General features: G+C 47.0%; 1 protein-coding gene across 4 annotated transcripts in view; it reads right to left on the bottom strand.

Annotated features, from left to right (window-relative positions):
* Positions 1 to 17523, bottom strand: part of ARHGEF1 (Rho guanine nucleotide exchange factor 1) — a 57443-nt gene that overhangs the window by 8277 nt on the left and 31643 nt on the right. For 2 of the 4 annotated variants that reach the window (XM_081334706.1, XM_081334708.1), the window contains 15 exons: positions 14819 to 14965; positions 13452 to 13554; positions 12616 to 12627; positions 11660 to 11848; positions 9519 to 9703; positions 8333 to 8479; positions 8079 to 8161; positions 6643 to 6768; positions 5993 to 6107; positions 5631 to 5731; positions 5446 to 5523; positions 4153 to 4228; positions 3263 to 3430; positions 2988 to 3075; positions 2110 to 2217 (listed from right to left, as the gene is read on the bottom strand). In XM_081334706.1, coding sequence (XP_081190832.1) covers positions 2110 to 2217; positions 2988 to 3075; positions 3263 to 3430; positions 4153 to 4228; positions 5446 to 5523; positions 5631 to 5731; positions 5993 to 6107; positions 6643 to 6768; positions 8079 to 8161; positions 8333 to 8479; positions 9519 to 9703; positions 11660 to 11848; positions 12616 to 12627; positions 13452 to 13554; positions 14819 to 14965 — 1726 coding nt within the window. Of the gene's footprint in view, positions 1 to 2109; positions 2218 to 2987; positions 3076 to 3262; positions 3431 to 4152; positions 4229 to 5445; positions 5524 to 5630; positions 5732 to 5992; positions 6108 to 6642; positions 6769 to 8078; positions 8162 to 8332; positions 8480 to 9518; positions 9704 to 11659; positions 11849 to 12615; positions 12628 to 13451; positions 13555 to 14818; positions 14969 to 17523 lie in introns of all 4 variants that reach the window. The other 2 variants (XM_081334707.1, XM_081334709.1) reach the window with 2 other exon arrangements.

Raw genomic sequence — 17523 nt, 5'->3', positions numbered from 1 at the left:
AGAAAAAAAATGAGAGATGTCAGCAGTGCTTTTTTTGTAAAACAAAAAGGTGCCGGAACTCACACATGTCATTCAACCTGCCTTGCCTACCCTACAAGGTTCCATCCAAAAAAGGTGCTGAAACTCCGTTCTGAGCGTTCTATGAGAAAAAAAGCCCTGGATGTCAATCTTGGTCACATACCTGCCTACCTTTCTGACTTGATCACAAGTGTCTGTCTTCCCATCCGAAGAACGAGTTTCCTGCTCTCTTTTTTGGGCCATTGCAGGATTTGTGGTTCTCAGCCTGCAGTTCTGGCCCCGTTTTGCTAAGAACCCAAGGTTTGTACATTCTACAGATAAGTCCTCGACCTACGACCACAATTGTGGACTGGAAAATTAAGCGGTGCAGTGATTAAGAGGCATCACATGACTGCACCTGATTTTTGCATCCTTTTTTCCGCTGCGGTCGTTAAGTGAGACGTCAAATGGTTGTGATTTGTGACCTTTCCTGCCAGCTTCTCCATTGACACTGCTTGTCAGAAGCTGGCTGGAAAGGCTGGTCATAACCATGGGACGCTGCAACCGTTTGGACTACTGTAACGCTCTCTACATGGGGCTGCCCTTGAAGACCATTCGGAGGCTTCAACTGGTGCAGAATGCGGCCGCGCGAGTTGTAATGGGGGTTTCCCGATACTCCCATGTAACACCTCTACTCCGCGAGCTGCATTGGCTTCCGGTTGCCCTCCGGGTGAAATTCAAGGTGCTGGTTATTACCTATAAAGCCCTACATGGCCTGGGTCCGGGTTATTTGAGGGAACACCTGCTGCCGGCATCAAACGCCCTTTGCCCAGTGCGCTCCCACAGGGAGGGTCTGCTCAGGGTGCCGCCGGTGAGAGATTGCCGGCGGGTGACACCCAGGGATAGGGCCTTCTCAGTGGGGGCGCCTGCCCTCTGGAACCAGCTGCCGGTGGAGCTGAGGACTGCTCCCAACCTCCGATCATTCCGCCGGGGCCTGAAGACCTGGCTCTTTGAGCTCTCAGGCCCAGGCTGAGGAGAAAATTTTAACTGGGGTTTTTAGTGTACAGGGTAAATTTAATGCTTTTTAACTGGTTTTAACTTTTGTATGTTTTGATTTTTAATTCCCTGTAAACCGCCCTGAGTCCTCAGGGAAAGGGCGGTATACAAATGCAACTAAATAAATAAATAAATAAATAAATAAATGTGAACTGGTTGCCAAGCACCCAGATCATGATTACGTGACCGCAGGGATGCTGTGACTGTCCTAAATTGCAACTTGCAAGTCATTTTTCTTCAGCGCCATTATAACTTTGAACAGTCACTGAACAAAATAGTTATATGTCAACGCTACCTGTATTGATCAGCAGATAGAACACAAGAACTATTTCTACAGCTTGTTAGGTCTGACGTGCTGCCTTTTTGTCTAGATCAGTGGCTCTTTAACCTTTTGTGCTCTGGATCCCTTTGAGAGTCTGTTGAAAACTAAAGATTCATTCTTGTAAAATTTTATTTAAATGCATAAAATATAATATGGAGTTACAGATGAGCAAAGGAAGCCAATTATGCTCAAATACAGTAGCTAAAATATTGAATAACTATGATATAATATAGCAACATATGGACTTCTTCGCTAATCTAATGAAATCAATAACCAGGCAATATCCTTTCAGGATATAACAATCTGATACAGTGAGATTGATGGAACTTACCAAATATCTTTGGAGTCCCTAAGCCATCCATTACTTTGTCCCTACATACCTTATTGGAAAACTAAATTTCAGTTAGTCAACAGAAACAAGAGTTGTAACTTTTTTTCCATACAAGATCGTGGAATCTATTGATGGACCCCCAAAGGGATTTTATCTATGGACCGCAGGTTAAGAATCTTAGATCAAATTAATACTTTATTCTTTCTGCATCCCTTAGGGCAAAATTCGGATTAGCTGTTTTGACCTCCTGGGAGTTTAGAAAAGGACTCAGATCCACTCAGATCTCTTTTATCTGAAGAAAAGGTCACAAATGCAACTTTCAATCTCTGCATTATAGTCTCCATTATCCCTTTCCTCGCCACCCCCCACCTCTCCTCCCCTTCCTCCTTACAACATTACTTACTAGCTGGGACTATGTGGTGAAGTTCGGTTTGTGACCGAAAGCCGAGGTTTGTTATTGGAAGTGGGCAGCTTCAGTGAACCAGCAGTATCGCTAATTAAGTTGCACCAGCTAGGATGGAAAAAGAAAAGAAAAGAGAGAATCAGGGGTACCATCTCTCCCAAGCCAGTGTCCACCCAAAATTTTGGGACAGCAAATACCTCCCTTGCCCCAGAATTTCCCACCAAAACACAAAGGTTTTCTATTATGATGAGATTTGGTACAACCGCAGCAGCATCTTTTTGTCACAATTTTGCATGAACGGAGCTCAACTATTTAAAGTGGTGCTTTAAATAAAGACAGAAGACTCCGTTCAATCTTCCCAATTGAGGCCGGGGGGGGGGGGGAGAGAGAGAGAGAGATGCTTCTTCATCCAAACTAAGTAGCCAATCCATCTCTCACCCCGGTCAGTACCGGTAGTCCTTGACTTACGACCGCAATTTCTGTTGCTAAGCAAGACAGTTGTTAAGTGGCTTTTGCCCCACTTTACGACCTTTCTAGCCACAGTTGTTAAGGGAATCACTGCAGCTGTTAAGTTACTGACCCGGTCGTTAAGCGAATCTGGCTTCCCCATGGACTTTGCTTCTGCGAAGGTCGTAAAAGGGGATTATGTGACCCCACCCGGGGGACGCTGCGACCGTCATAAATATGAACTAGTTGCCAAGCATCCGAATTCTCATCACGTGACCCTGGGGACGCTACAACGGTTGTAACTGTGAAAAACGGTCATAAGTTGCTTTTTTTTTGTAACTTTGAAAGGTCAACTAAATGAACGGCTGTAAGTCAAGGACTACCTGTAATCTGGGCAAGTAAGTCTCTCTCTTCCCACCCCAATTTCTTACTTCTTCCTTTCCGACACTGTCTGAGCCACCAGTTCGTAGATCTGAGCCCCGTTCTCCCAGCTGAAGATCACGTAGAAAGCCTTGATATCTACAAGAAAGAGGAGACGGTGAATCGTCCTTGGACTCGGCTCTCAAAGGAAACAACCTTTATTTCAAGCCTTGACCACATCCAACCTGGGATGAGAATTTGGGCAGAGGCCCAAACCCACGAACACCCAAGGCCAAAGTCTTCTGCATCTGCTTTCCACCTCCCGCTGACCTTCTCCTGCACCCACCTGTGGCCACTTCACGGGTCATGGCAGAATTGAGCTTGATGATGGGGGACAGCATTTGTTTCCCATCGGGGGCTGGGGTGATGGTGCGACTATGACACTTGAGCACCAGGCGTTCTTCCTGCTTCTGGAGAAGAACCAAGATGTCATCCAGCAAGAGGACGTGAACATCTGGAAGGGATCAAGGCATGAGAAGTATGAAACCAAGGGTGCTGGGGAAGAGCAAGTGAGGGTGAAGGAGGGGAGGAGAGGGGAGGCCTAAAATAGGTCTCTGAGCCAGGCTGGGACCCCCAGCTTGTCTTCCTTAGCTGGTCTAATGCACAGCGCTCTAGTTCCTATAATTTGGTGGCAAGGTTGGTTTAGATCAGGGGTAGGCAACCTCGGCTCTTTTATGACTCATGGACTTCAACTCCCAGAATTCCTGAGTATGCTGACTCAGGAATTCTGGGAGTTGAAGTCCATGAGTCATAAAAGAGCCGAGGTTGCCTACCCCTGGTTTAGATGATATAATCTACTCTCTAGATTACCGGCCTGTATTTGTGACAATTGGAGCGTCCCGGGGGGTCACGTGATCAACTTTGGGGACTTTCTGACAAGCAAGGTCAACGGGGAAGCCAGATTCATTCACCAACCATGCTACCAGCTTGACAACTGCAGTGATTCGCTTAACGGTGGCAAAAAAGGTCGTAAAGTGGGGCCAAACTCGCTTAACAAATTTCTTGCTTATCCATGGAAAATTTGGGCTCAGCTGTAGCAAAAAGTCGAGGACTATCTGCACTCCAGAAGTCCTGCTCAATAATACAGGCAAGCAATATCGAGCAAGACAGGCAGAAAAAAGTAGGGAATAGCAGATAGACCGTCTTATTCCCAGAGCTCCAGATGGTCCCACTCACCAACTGATTTATCCTTGGTAACACGCCACGTCAGGGGTCCCTCGTACACAAGGTTGCGCTTGGTGATATCCGTGTTCTGTGGAAAAGAGCTGGTTAGACTCTGCGCCTTAAGCCAACGTTTTCCATTTGTGACAAACGCCCCCCCCAGCAACACATAACCGCCGTTTTAGGGCACTTCCGGGTTGAAAGGATTAGTCAGTGACTTCACCGTTGCCCAGGGGATGCCTGTGGGGGCTCCTTTCATGTCCCCGTGAAGGAGCTGGAGCAAATGATGGGAGCTCACCATGTCACGTACAAGGTCTTGAACACAAGTTTGCTAAACACCGATCTGACATTCATTCATTCATTCATTCATTCATTCATTTATTTATTTATTTATGGGACTTATATGCCGCCCTATCTCCCGAAGGACTCAGGGCGGCTAACAACAATAAAAAACTACAATACAAAAATTAAAAAAGAATTAAATAACAGCCCCAAAATAAATTAACTACACAGTTAAAAATTAAAACATATTTAAAAACCCATCATCAATCCAGGTCAGCCTGATGGAAGAAGAAAGTTTTGAGGTCGCGGCGAAAGGACCGGAGGTCCGGGGCCATCCGAAGCTCAAGGGGGAGTTGGTTCCAAAGGGCTGGTGCTCCCACAAAGAAGGCCCTCCCCCTGGGGGTCGCCAGCCGACATTGTCTGGCCGACGGCACCCTGAGGAGGCCCTCTCTGTGTGAGCGCACTGGGCGTTAGGAAGTCCATCCTAACCAGGCGAGCCACTGGGCTCCTTACCATGGAGGTAATGACTCAGAAAAGACAATCTCAGAAGCTTGCCCTGACTACGTTACAGGTAGTCCTCGACTTATGACCGTCACTCACCGACCATTCAAAGATACAACAGATCCCCAAAAGCTATTTCTGACCCAATTCGGAAGCTCCAGGCCTCCTTCCCACAGTCATGTGACCTGCATTTTAGGCACTTAGCAACAGACCTGCATTTATGGTCATTTGCACTGCCTCAGGATCACATGACTGTAATTTACTTTTTTTCTGGAAACTGTTGTTTATTTCTGGTTTCCAGAAAAGGAAAAAGTACCGTAGTAGACAATGCGTTCTCTTCATTCCCCCTTTCAAAAGGTCATAAAATCAGGTCCAGTCCCACGATGACCTGCTTTATGACTGTAATCGCTAGGCTCAATTATGGTTGTAAGTCAAGGACTACCTCTACAGAGATTTAAGGACAATTCATTTACTGTTATGGCTTCCTCTGTCCCCACTTGGGTTGAATGCTCTGTTGGGACTCACCCGAAATTCACTCAGCAGAGGATCAGTGCTTTGTTTAAGGTTGGACAGGTCCAAACGCCGCTGGTAATCTTTGAGTTTCTGAAAAACATTAGGATGTGCATTTTTTTTAACCAACGCTGAAGTTGCGAAGAGCAAGGGAAGGACTTTTTAAAAGGAGAAATGATTGCTCGAGGAAGGATCCTTACCAGTAAATTCTCCATAACACGCACTTCTTGGTTGACGTGGTTGAGGATCTGACGACAGCACTCAGCTGCCCTCTCCACCTTCTGACGTTCCTCAGCCTCCTCTGAGCCAGGGACAAGAAAAAGGAAAGGTCTGTGAAGATACGTTTCTTTAGGCTGATCTTTCCGCTGAAATTAAGCTAGGTCTATTTTCCATGAAACCGGACCTCAGGAAAGACTGAAGGCAAAAGGAGAAGGGGATGGCAGAGGATGGAGATGGTTAGATAGGGTTATCGAGGCAATGAACATGAATTTGGGCCAACTCTGGGAGACGGTGCAGGATTGGGGGGGGGGGTCTGGCATCCTGTGGTCCCCTCTCTGCTCACCAGTGCATTTGGCAATAGAGTGGAGCAACAGTGGATACTTGGTTAGCCTCTGCATCTCAATAGGAATGATGTCCTTCAATTGTAATCGCCGGCATCGAGGTTTACTTTCTGCTTCCTATGGAAAAAAGGAGGAGAACCATTCACCAACCAGTGAAAAGGTGCCTGGAAAAGGTATTATGGAAAGGCCCTCTCTGGGGTTGCCTTTCAGATCCGTGTAGCTGGTCTTCCTATGAAGACGATGCTCTCAAAACTATTTATCCATCCAGTCTGTCTATCATCCATCCATCCATCCATCCAATCAATCAATCTATCTATCTACCCATCCTTCCTATTTATCTATCCATCCCTCAATCCATCCATCATCTCTCTACTTACCTACCTACTGCATCCATCCATCCATCCATCCATCCATCCATCCATCATCTATCTATCTATCTATCTATCTATCTATCTATCTATCTATCTATCTATCTATCTATCTATCTATCTATCTATCTATCTATCTATCTACCCATCCTTCCTATTTATCTATCCATCCCTCAATCCATCCATCATTTACCTACCTACCTACCTACCTACTGCATCCATCCATCCACCCATCTCAGTCCTGTCCCAGGAATGCCGGATTCCTCTCCTCTCTCAGCACTTACCTGAATGAACTGGTTGAAACGTGCTTCTTTCTTCTGCTTGGCCTTCAGCTGTTCTAATGCAAAAGATTGGCGGCTACAAAACCGGGAGGAGATCTTCTGAAACCAGTTTCCTTCAGACCCATCAAACTAGGGAAAAGTTAGCAAGAAGGTCAACTATGGAAAGGTCTCCTCTGCCCTGACCTCAGAAATACCCTCCTTGCCCCTATCGTTCCCAGCCCTGGGGTTGAAATCTCAAATTTTCCCCTCCCACTGTCCAGGGTAAGTGGACATTCGTCTGATCTTTAGCTGCTTTTGAGAATGAGAGATGGCACTCAATGGTAGTGTTGTGATTCCTCGCCAGCCAGTGGATCCGGCAGCTGAGTCTGAGGACTCAGAGGAGGAGGAGGGGCCTGGAGTGACATTAGAGGAAGGCTCTGAGGATCTCCAAGACGTACAATTGGACGAGGAGCCTGGCCCCTCTACTCGCGCTCAGGCTGAGACACAGCTGTGCTGGGAGCCTGAGGTGGACAGTGATCAAGCACAGTTGGGACAAATCCAGGATGCACGAAAGCGCCGGCAAGAGAAGCGAGTAGGACAGAGGAATGCAATGGGGTGGCTCCTGTTGTGACTCAGGGCCAGCCGGTGGGTCCGACAGCCGGGTCCGATGTATCGGAGGACTCAGATGTGGGGGAGGAGGGAAACGAACCGGCTGATGATGATTTGGAGGCTTTGCAGAGTCCTCAGCCGGGGACCTCTTCTCAGCTGTGTGAGCCCGAGAGTGCGGAGGATGATGACCCACAGCTGGCCCTGTTCAAGGACGCCCGACGTAGGAGGCAGACGAGCAGGGACAAACAAAGAAAGACTATGGGACTCCTCGGGAGGAGGCACAGGGAGACCACGCCCTGAGCTCTCTATAAAAGAAGTGTTTGGGGAGGGGCTAGTTGCTGAAAGCAACTTTTTCGTTTGAGAAGACAAGCTCTTGTGTTTTGTTATCTGCGTAATTAAACCTTGGCAGAAGCCTTTTAGCCTTGGACGCTTTCCAGACTCGTCTCTTAATTAGGGGTTGGGAGAAGAGGGCTGGTTCAGAACAGCTCCAAAGGCAAAGGAGAAGGCATTAGGAATCCACGCCTGGGCTGAATTATTAAAGGGAAGGTGTGGGAAATGCTGGTTGCCAAAGGCAAACGTTGGTGTTGAGGATCAAGTTTCTGTGGACTGTGTTTGTCTGCCTTGGACATTGACTCAGGTCTGTGAGAATCAAAGGGGTTGGTTTTTTCTTGCGGTTCCTGCCTGTTTCTTGGAAGAGGGGTTTCTCCTTGTGAGCAGAACAAGGACTCACGTAGGCTGGGACAGAACAGGTGGTGTCTGGCGGAAGCATCATAAGAATCTGCCTTACCAGCTTTGCCCCTTCTAGTTGCTTCCACACAAAGTACTAAACCCAGGTTAAACCCTTCTCTTACTCTAGCCAGCAGAGTGCTTCCAATTTCGGAGACAATCAAATTATTTTCCTCCCTCAGCTTCTTCAGGTTGTCCAGAAACAGTTCTGAAAAAAGATGAGACAGCGACAAGCCATGAGACAGAGAAGCAAAAATGACAACGGTCCAACCAACCGCAGCAATTCCCATTATTCCTGCTAAATACAGTAAATTTAGCTTGGAAGCCTTGGATCAGCTGCCCTGCTTCCACTCCACCCCGTTTGCTCCTGTGTTCTCACTGTGTTCGTCGATCAAATCTTCCAGACTGGGGAAAATGTTCACCAGTTCGCTGTCCGTGAAATATCCCTCGGTCAACAACGGTTGATAGAAAACCTCGAGCAACACGCGGAGCATCCGCATATGGGCGTGCTCTGTGATAAACAGTTCTAAAGTAGGAAAGATGAAGGAAAATCAGCCTTTATGCAATTTCTAACTGCAATTAGAATTTTTGCATGCACAGAGGTGGAAAGACATTAAACTTAAATCTTAAATTAAGTCTTAAATTTAAATTTAAGTCTTAATTAAGGGAAGGAATTTATCTACTTTTGTTTCCACTTGGAAACCGCTTTTGAGATTTTATGCTTGAAACGGACAAAAAGGAAGCTTTGCTTTTATGTTTTGATTTAACTTTGGTGTTACAGAAGTGGTCTGAAATAATTAGAAATGTAGAGCAAAAGTTTGAGGTTCTAATTTTTCTTGTACTCTGATTTACTGGGGGAAAAATCAGAAGTCACTACCTTTTCGTTTTCTTTTTCCTTATCTTTTACGCTCTTCCTTTTTTTAACTTGCTTGACTTTTGCTTCTATTTGCACTAGATCTCAACATAAACTTTAATAAGATTTTTTTTAAAAAAAAGGTTGCAAATCTAAAACTTCCATGACGTTTACAAAGTCCTTGCTTTCTTAATTTGTGTCTTTTATCTGTTTCCCGTCTCTTTGACTTGTTGGTTTGCAAAATATTTTTACCTGGTCCTTTTTTTTTAATGGTTGTAATAGCAACAAACATGCTAGCTAGAGAATTCTGGGAGTTGAAGTCCACACAGCTTAAAGTTGCTGAGGTTAACCCAAAAGGCAACTGGACTTCTGTTTTTTTCTTTGAAAATGTTTCGATTCTCATCCAAGAATCTTCTTCAGCTCTTCAGTTAGAACTGAAGGAGCTTCTTGGATGAGAAGCAAAATGTTTTCAAGGGGGAAAAAACCCCCCCAAAAAGTTCAGTTGCCTTTTAGGGGGAAAACAAAAAGCATCTTTGGGATAACCATGATCTGGATGATTGAGAATATCCACAGACATTTGATGAGGTTAAGAAACCCTGAGTTCTAGGTGCCACAACAGATGTTCTAGATGCCACAGTAACACTCAACCTGACTTCCATTGAGTTTCTGGGTCTGGCCTACCTAGTAGGGCTGACGGAAATTCCTCACATACCGTTGATCACTTCTTGCCGCTTCACTTCACTTTTCTTCAGCCTGAGGAGGGTGTCGGGGGGGACAAGCTCCCGCCAGTTTGGCGGGTCCTGTTCCAGTTCCGAAACACGCGGCTCAAACTCCTCAGACTGGGGAAGCAGAAAGGACGGCGGGGGCTCCCCTCCCCCGGCCCCTCCAGGCTCCAAACTGTAGGAGTCAAAGTGACAGACAAAAGATCCAGTGAGGACAATCCTATGTTTACCTGTCCGTCTGTTCCTCCCTCCTTCAACATTCTGGCGATCTTGATTGCTCTGCTCCAGGTCCCACTGTGGTAGCAACATCTAGTCAACTAGGGTTGATCTAGAACAGGGGTAGGCAACCTTGGCTCTTTTATGACTCGTGGACTTCAACTCCCAGAATTCCTGAGCCAGCCGTGCAGAAGGGAAAGGGAGGTTTCCAAGCTGAGCCATGCTGGCTCAGGAATTCTGGGAGTTGAAGTCCACAAGTCATAAAAGAGCCAAGGTTGCCTATCCCTGATCTAGAAAAAGGTAAGCAGAGTTGTAACTGGATAAGAGACCACTAGGAAATCCCAAGATTGCACAAGCTAAACTGGGATAGAAGAATCACCGGAAAAGACGTCAAACCACCTCCAAAGTCTTGCCAAGAAAAAAAAACAATACAGGTAGCCCTCAACTTGTGTCCATTGCTTACTGATGAGTTTCAACAGCTTCAGAAAAAGTGACTTACAGCTGTACTCACACTCACAACTGTTGCACCACCCTGGTGATTATGTGATCGCAACTTGGGCGCTTGGCTCACATGTTTGACCAGTTGTGAGATCCTATGATCAAGTGGCTGCAATTTGAGACCATTTTTGCTGATTTCTGGCAGAAGACTCCCACTGGGGTAGCTGGATTCATTGAGCCACCATGTGATTCGCCTGCTAACTGTGATGATTTGCTTAATGACTGCCAAAAAAATTATGGAAAAATTGTACTTACTCGACCAATTTGATTTACAACCACAATGACTAATGTTGGAAATTCAGGTCCCCAGTGTGGTCATAAGTTGAGGGCTACCTGTATAGATGTGTTCATTAATTCGTCAGGAGATTGGGTTCAATGCAAAGGATCTCCTGGTTTCCAGGCCAAATCCATCTCATTAAACCAGTGCAATCCAATTCCAGATTGGCAACAGAGATCAGTTCCAAGTGCCAAAAGCACTGCTGCAGCATATGCTCTCGGCAGATCATCTTAAGAAAATGCTATTGACCATCTACCATAATTATCTTCAACTCGTCCCAGAAGCCTTTTTTTCCCCTAGGATTTTACAAGGGGGCAAATTCAGGAAAATCTATGAGATGCTGCTGGCTTTTTGTGAAGAGTTCAGGACAGATTTTCACCATTTTGTCGGTGCACAGCTCCCAATTCAACAGAAGCCTTTCTCCCAGTCATAGTTGTAGAAAGGAAAAAAAATAGTGGCTGAATTTAACTTAACTCTCCTATACTTCAACATCTACTGAAATTTATATTTAGACATAAACAAGCTGGCATAGGTGATTCAGGAGCTGTGCTGGACTATTTTTTTTCCTCCACTCCAGATGCCTAAGAGTGGTTCTTTTAAAGGCTGCGTCCTTCCTACTCTCATGTTTTAGAGCAAGGGTGTCCAAACTGGGCAACTTTAAGACCTCTGGACTTCAACTCCCAGAAGACCCCAGCTGACTGGGGAATTCTGGGAGCTGAAGTCCTCAAGCCTTAAAAGTTGCCAAAATTGGACAGCCTTGTGTTAAGAGGAAGAAATTTGAGAGAGAGAGACATCTTCTCTTTCATTTATTTATTAATTAAATTTTGTTTGTCATTCATCTTGCTGCAAACTCTTTTAGCGTCCAGGATAATGGAGCAATTGTTTAAGCTCTTTTGCAGACAGATAGGACCTTCCCTGCTCCCATCCTTGGAGACGATCCCTGGGAAAGCATCCATGGTTTATGCTACTCAAGATCTCCAGGGGGATCTGCCAAGATTGATGATCCTCTGTGACATAGGGTCTCCTGCCTGAGCAGGGGATTGGGCCTCAAAAGGTCCCCTTCCGTCTCTGCAATTCTTTTGACAATGCGCCCATCTCTGCCCAGGTTGGGGCAGCTGAGATGGCGGCCTCTTCACCTACTTGCGGCTTCCCTGCTTCTGCCGAGCCTGTTCTAGAGTTGGTTTTTCTTCCAGCTCGTTGGCCCGGGCCGCGGCTTCAATGTCCACATCGCTCCGCGAACGCGGCTGTTTGCTTTTGGCCGAGCCTCGCTGAGACCGCTTCCGCTCATAAACTCGCAAGCTCTCCGAGCGGCCCAACTTCCCTGTCAGCCTGGCAAGGGGTGGGGATAGGCACAGCCAGGCCACAGACAAAAAAAATAATAACCAAAACAAAAACAAAACCAACGCGAGACCAAGGGAGGTTGGGGGTTGACAAGCCAACGTGACACGAGGGGGGATGAAATGAATCACAAGAGGTGGACGGGCCACAGATGATACAGTGAGCGACACGGAGAGGGGTCACAAAGACGTTTGGCACCACGAAGGTGGCAGGGATCACAACCGGAGAACAGGAGGGGAAGATGGGGGGGGGAGGAGGAGGAGGACAAATTTGCCACATGCAGCGGTGGAAAGAGAAAGGAAGAGAGAGAGATGTGAGAACCCCACCCCCCAAGAATAAACTGAGATATCCGTGCACCAGAAAAAGGGAGGGTGGAACTGCGAGGCAGACACACACTCCTGACAAGCTGGATCCAACGCGTGGCTGGGCCCAACCGTAGCTACACCCCCCCAAAAGGTCTTGTTTCTTGGGGGGGGGAAGTTGACAATACCCCCCCTGGCCACCTCCTGCCCCTTGTCAATGCTCAAAATAAGGTCTGCCAGAGTAAGGAGCTGCATGCAAAGAAAAGGCGCGCCCAAGCCAGATGGGACCTGGAGTTAAAAGGTGTCTTTTCTCCAGCCATCGTTTCGGGAAGGGAGACATGGCTTCCCAAGGCAGCTCTGGTGAACAAGAGGTCATACTTAACTCAGTTTGTGTGTCTTCCCCCTGAGGAAGAAATTCATGCAAAGGGTGAGTAGGGGGGTGAGGAAGCCACCAACCTTTTTCGCCTTCTAGAAGGGAAGAACAGAATATAGAAGGGTGATTGTGTTAATACCGAAAGGAGAGAAAAAAGAAAAAAGGAGAAGTGGGAAAGGGGGGGGGGAGGGTGTTGGGCAAACCTCATATGAAATCTCAGGGATTAAATGCTGTTTAAATGTGAGCTGAACACCAAGGAACCAGGATCAAGGAGACAGAAAACCAGCCTCCACGTAAGTCAGGGAGGTAGCCAAAGTGACAACAGGAATTGTGTGTTTATTGATTTTATTTTGTTTAATCTATTTAAATATATCCCCCTTATTATTATTATTTTTTAATAAACAACACTAAGTGGTGAACATATCTCATACTCCTTCCTCCTATTTTCCCCACAACAACCCTGTGAGGTATTCTGGGCTGAGAGAGAGGGACTGGCTTTGAGTCACTCAGCTGGTTTTATGGCTAAGGACTAGAACTCAAGTGTCTCCTGGTGACTGACCCCAAAATCACCCAGCTCACTTTCATGGATGAAGCGGGACTAGAACTCATAGCCTCCTGCTGATTGGCCCAAAATCGCCTAGCTGGATTTCATGGCTAAAGCAGGACTAGAATTCACAGTCTCCTGGTTTATCACTAGATAGAATGGCTGTTACTCTCCCAAGGACACACTGACACAGTCTTTAGATTCCTGGCCAGCCTTACAATCTAGCTTTGTCCAGATATAACTCCCAAAGTTTGTGGGACATACTTCTGGCCAACTGCCCAAAGAAAAACTGCCTGGATTTGCCAAACAAGTTGGCTTCATAAGGATCCCAACTCACCCTTTGCAAGGCCATCAACGCCCCCCACCTGCCCTCACCTTTCATTTTCTGCGCTTTCCTCCAGCGAGAGCTGCTCTCCAGCCAGAGGTTGCTCAGCAACCGGTGAATCTCCTGAATCAGCTAGACCCACACTGTCCGATCCTAAGGCAAACAGAAGAAGGTGTGAGGGAGGAGGGGAGGACATGCTGCCAAATCACTCCTTTCATTAGCTTCCTGTAGTGGAATGCAGTCTGGATTCCCAGGAGGGAGGGGCTGAATTCCAGAGAGCCAAGAGACAGTGAAGCTTAGACAGTTTGGCTAGGATAGGGGTAGGCCACCTTGGCTCTTTTATGACTCGTGGACTTCAACTCCCAGAATTCCTGAGTCAGCCACCCTGAGGGGAAAGGGAGAGGTTTCCAAGCTGAGCCATGCTGGCTCAGGAATTCTGGGAGTTGAAGTCCAGGAGTCATAAAGGAGCCAAGGTTGCCTACCCCTGGCGCTAGGAGGAAGAGGCTCAAGACTGCTGCTCCCTAGAAGTTCTCAGAGTATATCTTTAGTGATGCAGGTGCTTGTCTCAGTTTGGCAAGATTAATATCTGGCTCCAAAAAGCAAGAAAGGCACGATGAGGTTCCTTTATTGTTCCTCACCTATAGACAGAAATTTTGCCCAACTAAAGCAAAGTACTTGCAACATTAAAGAGATACTCCGAGAACTTCTAGGGAGTTGATTCTTGACTCTCTTCCTCCCAACCAAACTATCTAAACCAGGGGCGTCCAACCCTTGGCAACTTTGAGGCCTCTGGACTTCCAATTCCCAGAATTCCCCAGCCAGCATGGAAGGGACCTTAGAATTCTTCTAGTCCAATCCCCAGGCTCAGGCAGGAAACCCTATGCCATGGCTGGCTGGGGAATTCTGGGAGTTGAAGTCCAGAGGTCTTAAAATCACCAAGGTTGGACAACCTTGATCTTAACTTTGTTGTCTCTTAGTTCTCAAGAAAGCAGCCCTTCCTTTTTGGAAACCAGACCACATTCCGTCACACTTTCTTTCTCCAGTTCAGACATGTCAAACACAAGGCCCGGGGGCCAGATCCGGCCCGCGAAGTGGTTTCATGTGGCCCGTGAAGCCATCCTGGAAACAGTGAGGGAACGGCCCCCACTGCCTTGGCCCTGGCCCAGAGACCCTCCTTCTGCCAGAGACCCTCAGATCTGTCCCACTCCTGCCCAGGCCCCCATAGGCACCCTTGATGCGAACGATGTAGAGCTGGCCATGCCCACCCAGTAGGCCATATGCACTCTAGCCACGCCCACCCAGTAGACCACGCCCACCCTGGCCACACCCACCCGGCCCCCTGAGGGCAACCACCATGCTGATGCGGCCCTCAATGAAATTGAGTTTGACACCCCTGCTCCAGTTCATCCCCTCTCACCCTGTTCTCCGTCATTGCTCTCTCCAGGTGGGGGATGCACAGTGACAGACACGCCAGAGGGATCCTGCATCGAAGGGGTCCCCCTGCTCCGCCCGGACGTTCCTTCTGTTAACTTGGTTTTTTTGTCCAAGGCTGGTGTCTTCTCGGCTGCTTCCAGGAGAAAATGACAAGAGAAATCAAATGCTGTCAAGAAGCCGTTCACCTCTGCCCAATTGCTCTTCCCACTTCACCCTTCGTAATGGGCTTATGCACAGATTAGGACACCATAGATCGACCAAGAACCCTCCCCCACTCTCTGCCTGCCTGGTATACTCTTATTTAATGACATCCTAGGCCAGGGGTAGGCAACCTCGGCTCTTTTATGACTCATGGACTTCAACTCCCAGAATTCCCGAGTCAGCTAACCCTAACCCTGGAGCCCTAACCCTGGATTGATGACTAGTTAGGTGGTACAGAGGACTGCATTGTTCCTCTCATTTTACAGTGTTCTGTTCCTTCCGCTTTGTTCATGCCCTTATCTTATTCTACTGAACTTTGGTCTGTTGTTTTTATGTCCATTATGCTCGGTGGGTCTGTGAACTGTAATAAGGGCACTGAACTGAACGCAGATAAAAGAGTTTTCCTTTAGGCATAGCAAGGGCAAAGTACGAGGGATGGAAGAACATCCTGGACATGTCAAATGCGTTTGGTGGATTTTCACAGCAGGGATAGAGGGGGATTATTTGGTTAAATTTGGTAGCTACGGTGTGAGAGATCTTTTGAAGAGCCAGCAGCAATCAAGGAAAAGGTGTCATTATATCCACAATAAAGAATCAAAACACCTCCAATGCCTTCATCCTAATAACAGGAAATCAACTGTTTGCTGTGGCAGGATCCAATCTGGGTCAGTTACCAAGACTGACAATTTCAACAATGCTTGACATTTGTTTGAACTGTCTCATTTATCGGACCCATGACATTTGTCTTCCAAGTTTCCAGACTCATGCTGGAGCCCATCCTCAAGGAAGGTCTCTCACAAGCTTCTCACACACACACACTTTCTGGTGAGACAGGACTTCGCTGAGGATGGGCTCCAGCATGAGACTAAACCTCTGGTGCCTTTGACCGACCCACATTGGATCCTGCAACATTATCTTGGGACACATATTATTTGCCTTCATTCACGTTTGCTGTGGCTCAACTCTAGTTTGCAATTACCATTCCACGGCACATAATAGGTCAGTTCCCGGATTAATAAAGGTTCTTGAGATGTTGATGAAAATAGCCAGCTGCAAGCTACCTCAAGCAAAGAGACCACTTTCCACCAGGTCACAGGAGAGATGTTAGAATAATCAGGACATCTCTGCCTAATGCACACGGGGATATACTGTTTCTATACTCCATTTGCTGGAATTCATGTAACCTCTTCTCTTTCACCCATGTCTATGGAGATTCTCAGTCACCCATGTCGTGGTTGTCCCAAAGGTGCTTTTTCAAGAGGCAATGAGGACTTCATTTTTCCTTAAAGACGTTTCACTTCTCATCCAAGAAGCTTCTTCTTCAGTTCAGACTGAATGGTGGAGAATGCTGGTGATGACCTATAAAGCCCTGAATGGCATGGGTCCGGGTTATTTACAGGAGCACCTTTTGCCGGAGTTAACTTCCCATCGCCCTGTGCGCTCCTACAGAGAGGGCCTCCTCAGGGTGCCGTCGCTCAGGGAATGTCGACTGGCGGCCCCCAGGGGGAGAGCATTCTCTGTGGGCACGCCTGCCCTCTGGAATCAGCTTCCGGTTGAGCTCCGGATGGCTCCCGACCTTCGCTCGTTTCGCCGCGACCTGAAGACTTGGCTATTTGAACTTGCCGGCCTGGACTGAGGGACTGGGATTTTAGATTTTAAATTTTAAAAATTTTAAATTTTAGTATGTGTTTATTGTTTAGGGCTATTTGATTTAATCTCATTTTAATTTTTATACATTATGTGTTGCCTATAGTGTTTTAATTGCCCTGTACACCGCCCCGAGTCCTTTCCGAGAGGGGCGGTATATAAATCCAAATAAAAATAAATAAATAAATGGAAGGATTTGTATTCCTTGCAGTCGTCTGGTCGTTAGCCCTCTTTCTGAGAGTTGTTCAGGCCACTTGGAGGTTTACCTGTGTCCTCAGGGTCACCTGAGTAAGTGTCCTGTTTACAACACAGTCCTTTCAGCAGTTCCAAGACGGTTCCACACCTATTGGCACTCTTCAGGTTGCCTTTTGAAAAAAGCGTCTTTGGGACATAAAACCTTGTTTAAAAAAAGGACTCTGCTTGGAAAACAGTCAGATTCAGTTTTAGGCAGACGCCACCACCACCAAAGCTTGATCCCTAATATTGACTATCTACATATAAGGGGAATTCACCCTGGCAAGTAAATCTGAGCAAGTGCTTAATTTGTGCATAAGCCATAGAGAAAAAACGACAGAATCTGTGATTTATTCCCCCTCGTCGTCGATTCAACGCGGGACCCATAGGGACAGGCAGACAAGAGGAGCACACAGTGAGCCATCGCATGCCAAGAACTTTGTCTGGGAACATGACAGGGGTGTGATGAACTTTTATAGGCATGTGTACGATTCTCATTAGTATATTACTTGATGGGCGAGTGCAACAGTGAATGAAACAGTTAGTGGCGGATGTTATAAGAGGCAGATTAGTTCTACGTGGCTTCCTGATCAGAAGGACGGATGG

This window comes from Vipera berus (assembly GCF_964194415.1).
Source record: "Vipera berus genome assembly, chromosome: 9".
Taxonomy (NCBI): Eukaryota; Metazoa; Chordata; class Lepidosauria; order Squamata; family Viperidae; genus Vipera; species Vipera berus.
Note: the sequence above shows the minus strand (reverse complement) of the source record. Positions and strands in the feature narration are given on the sequence as shown.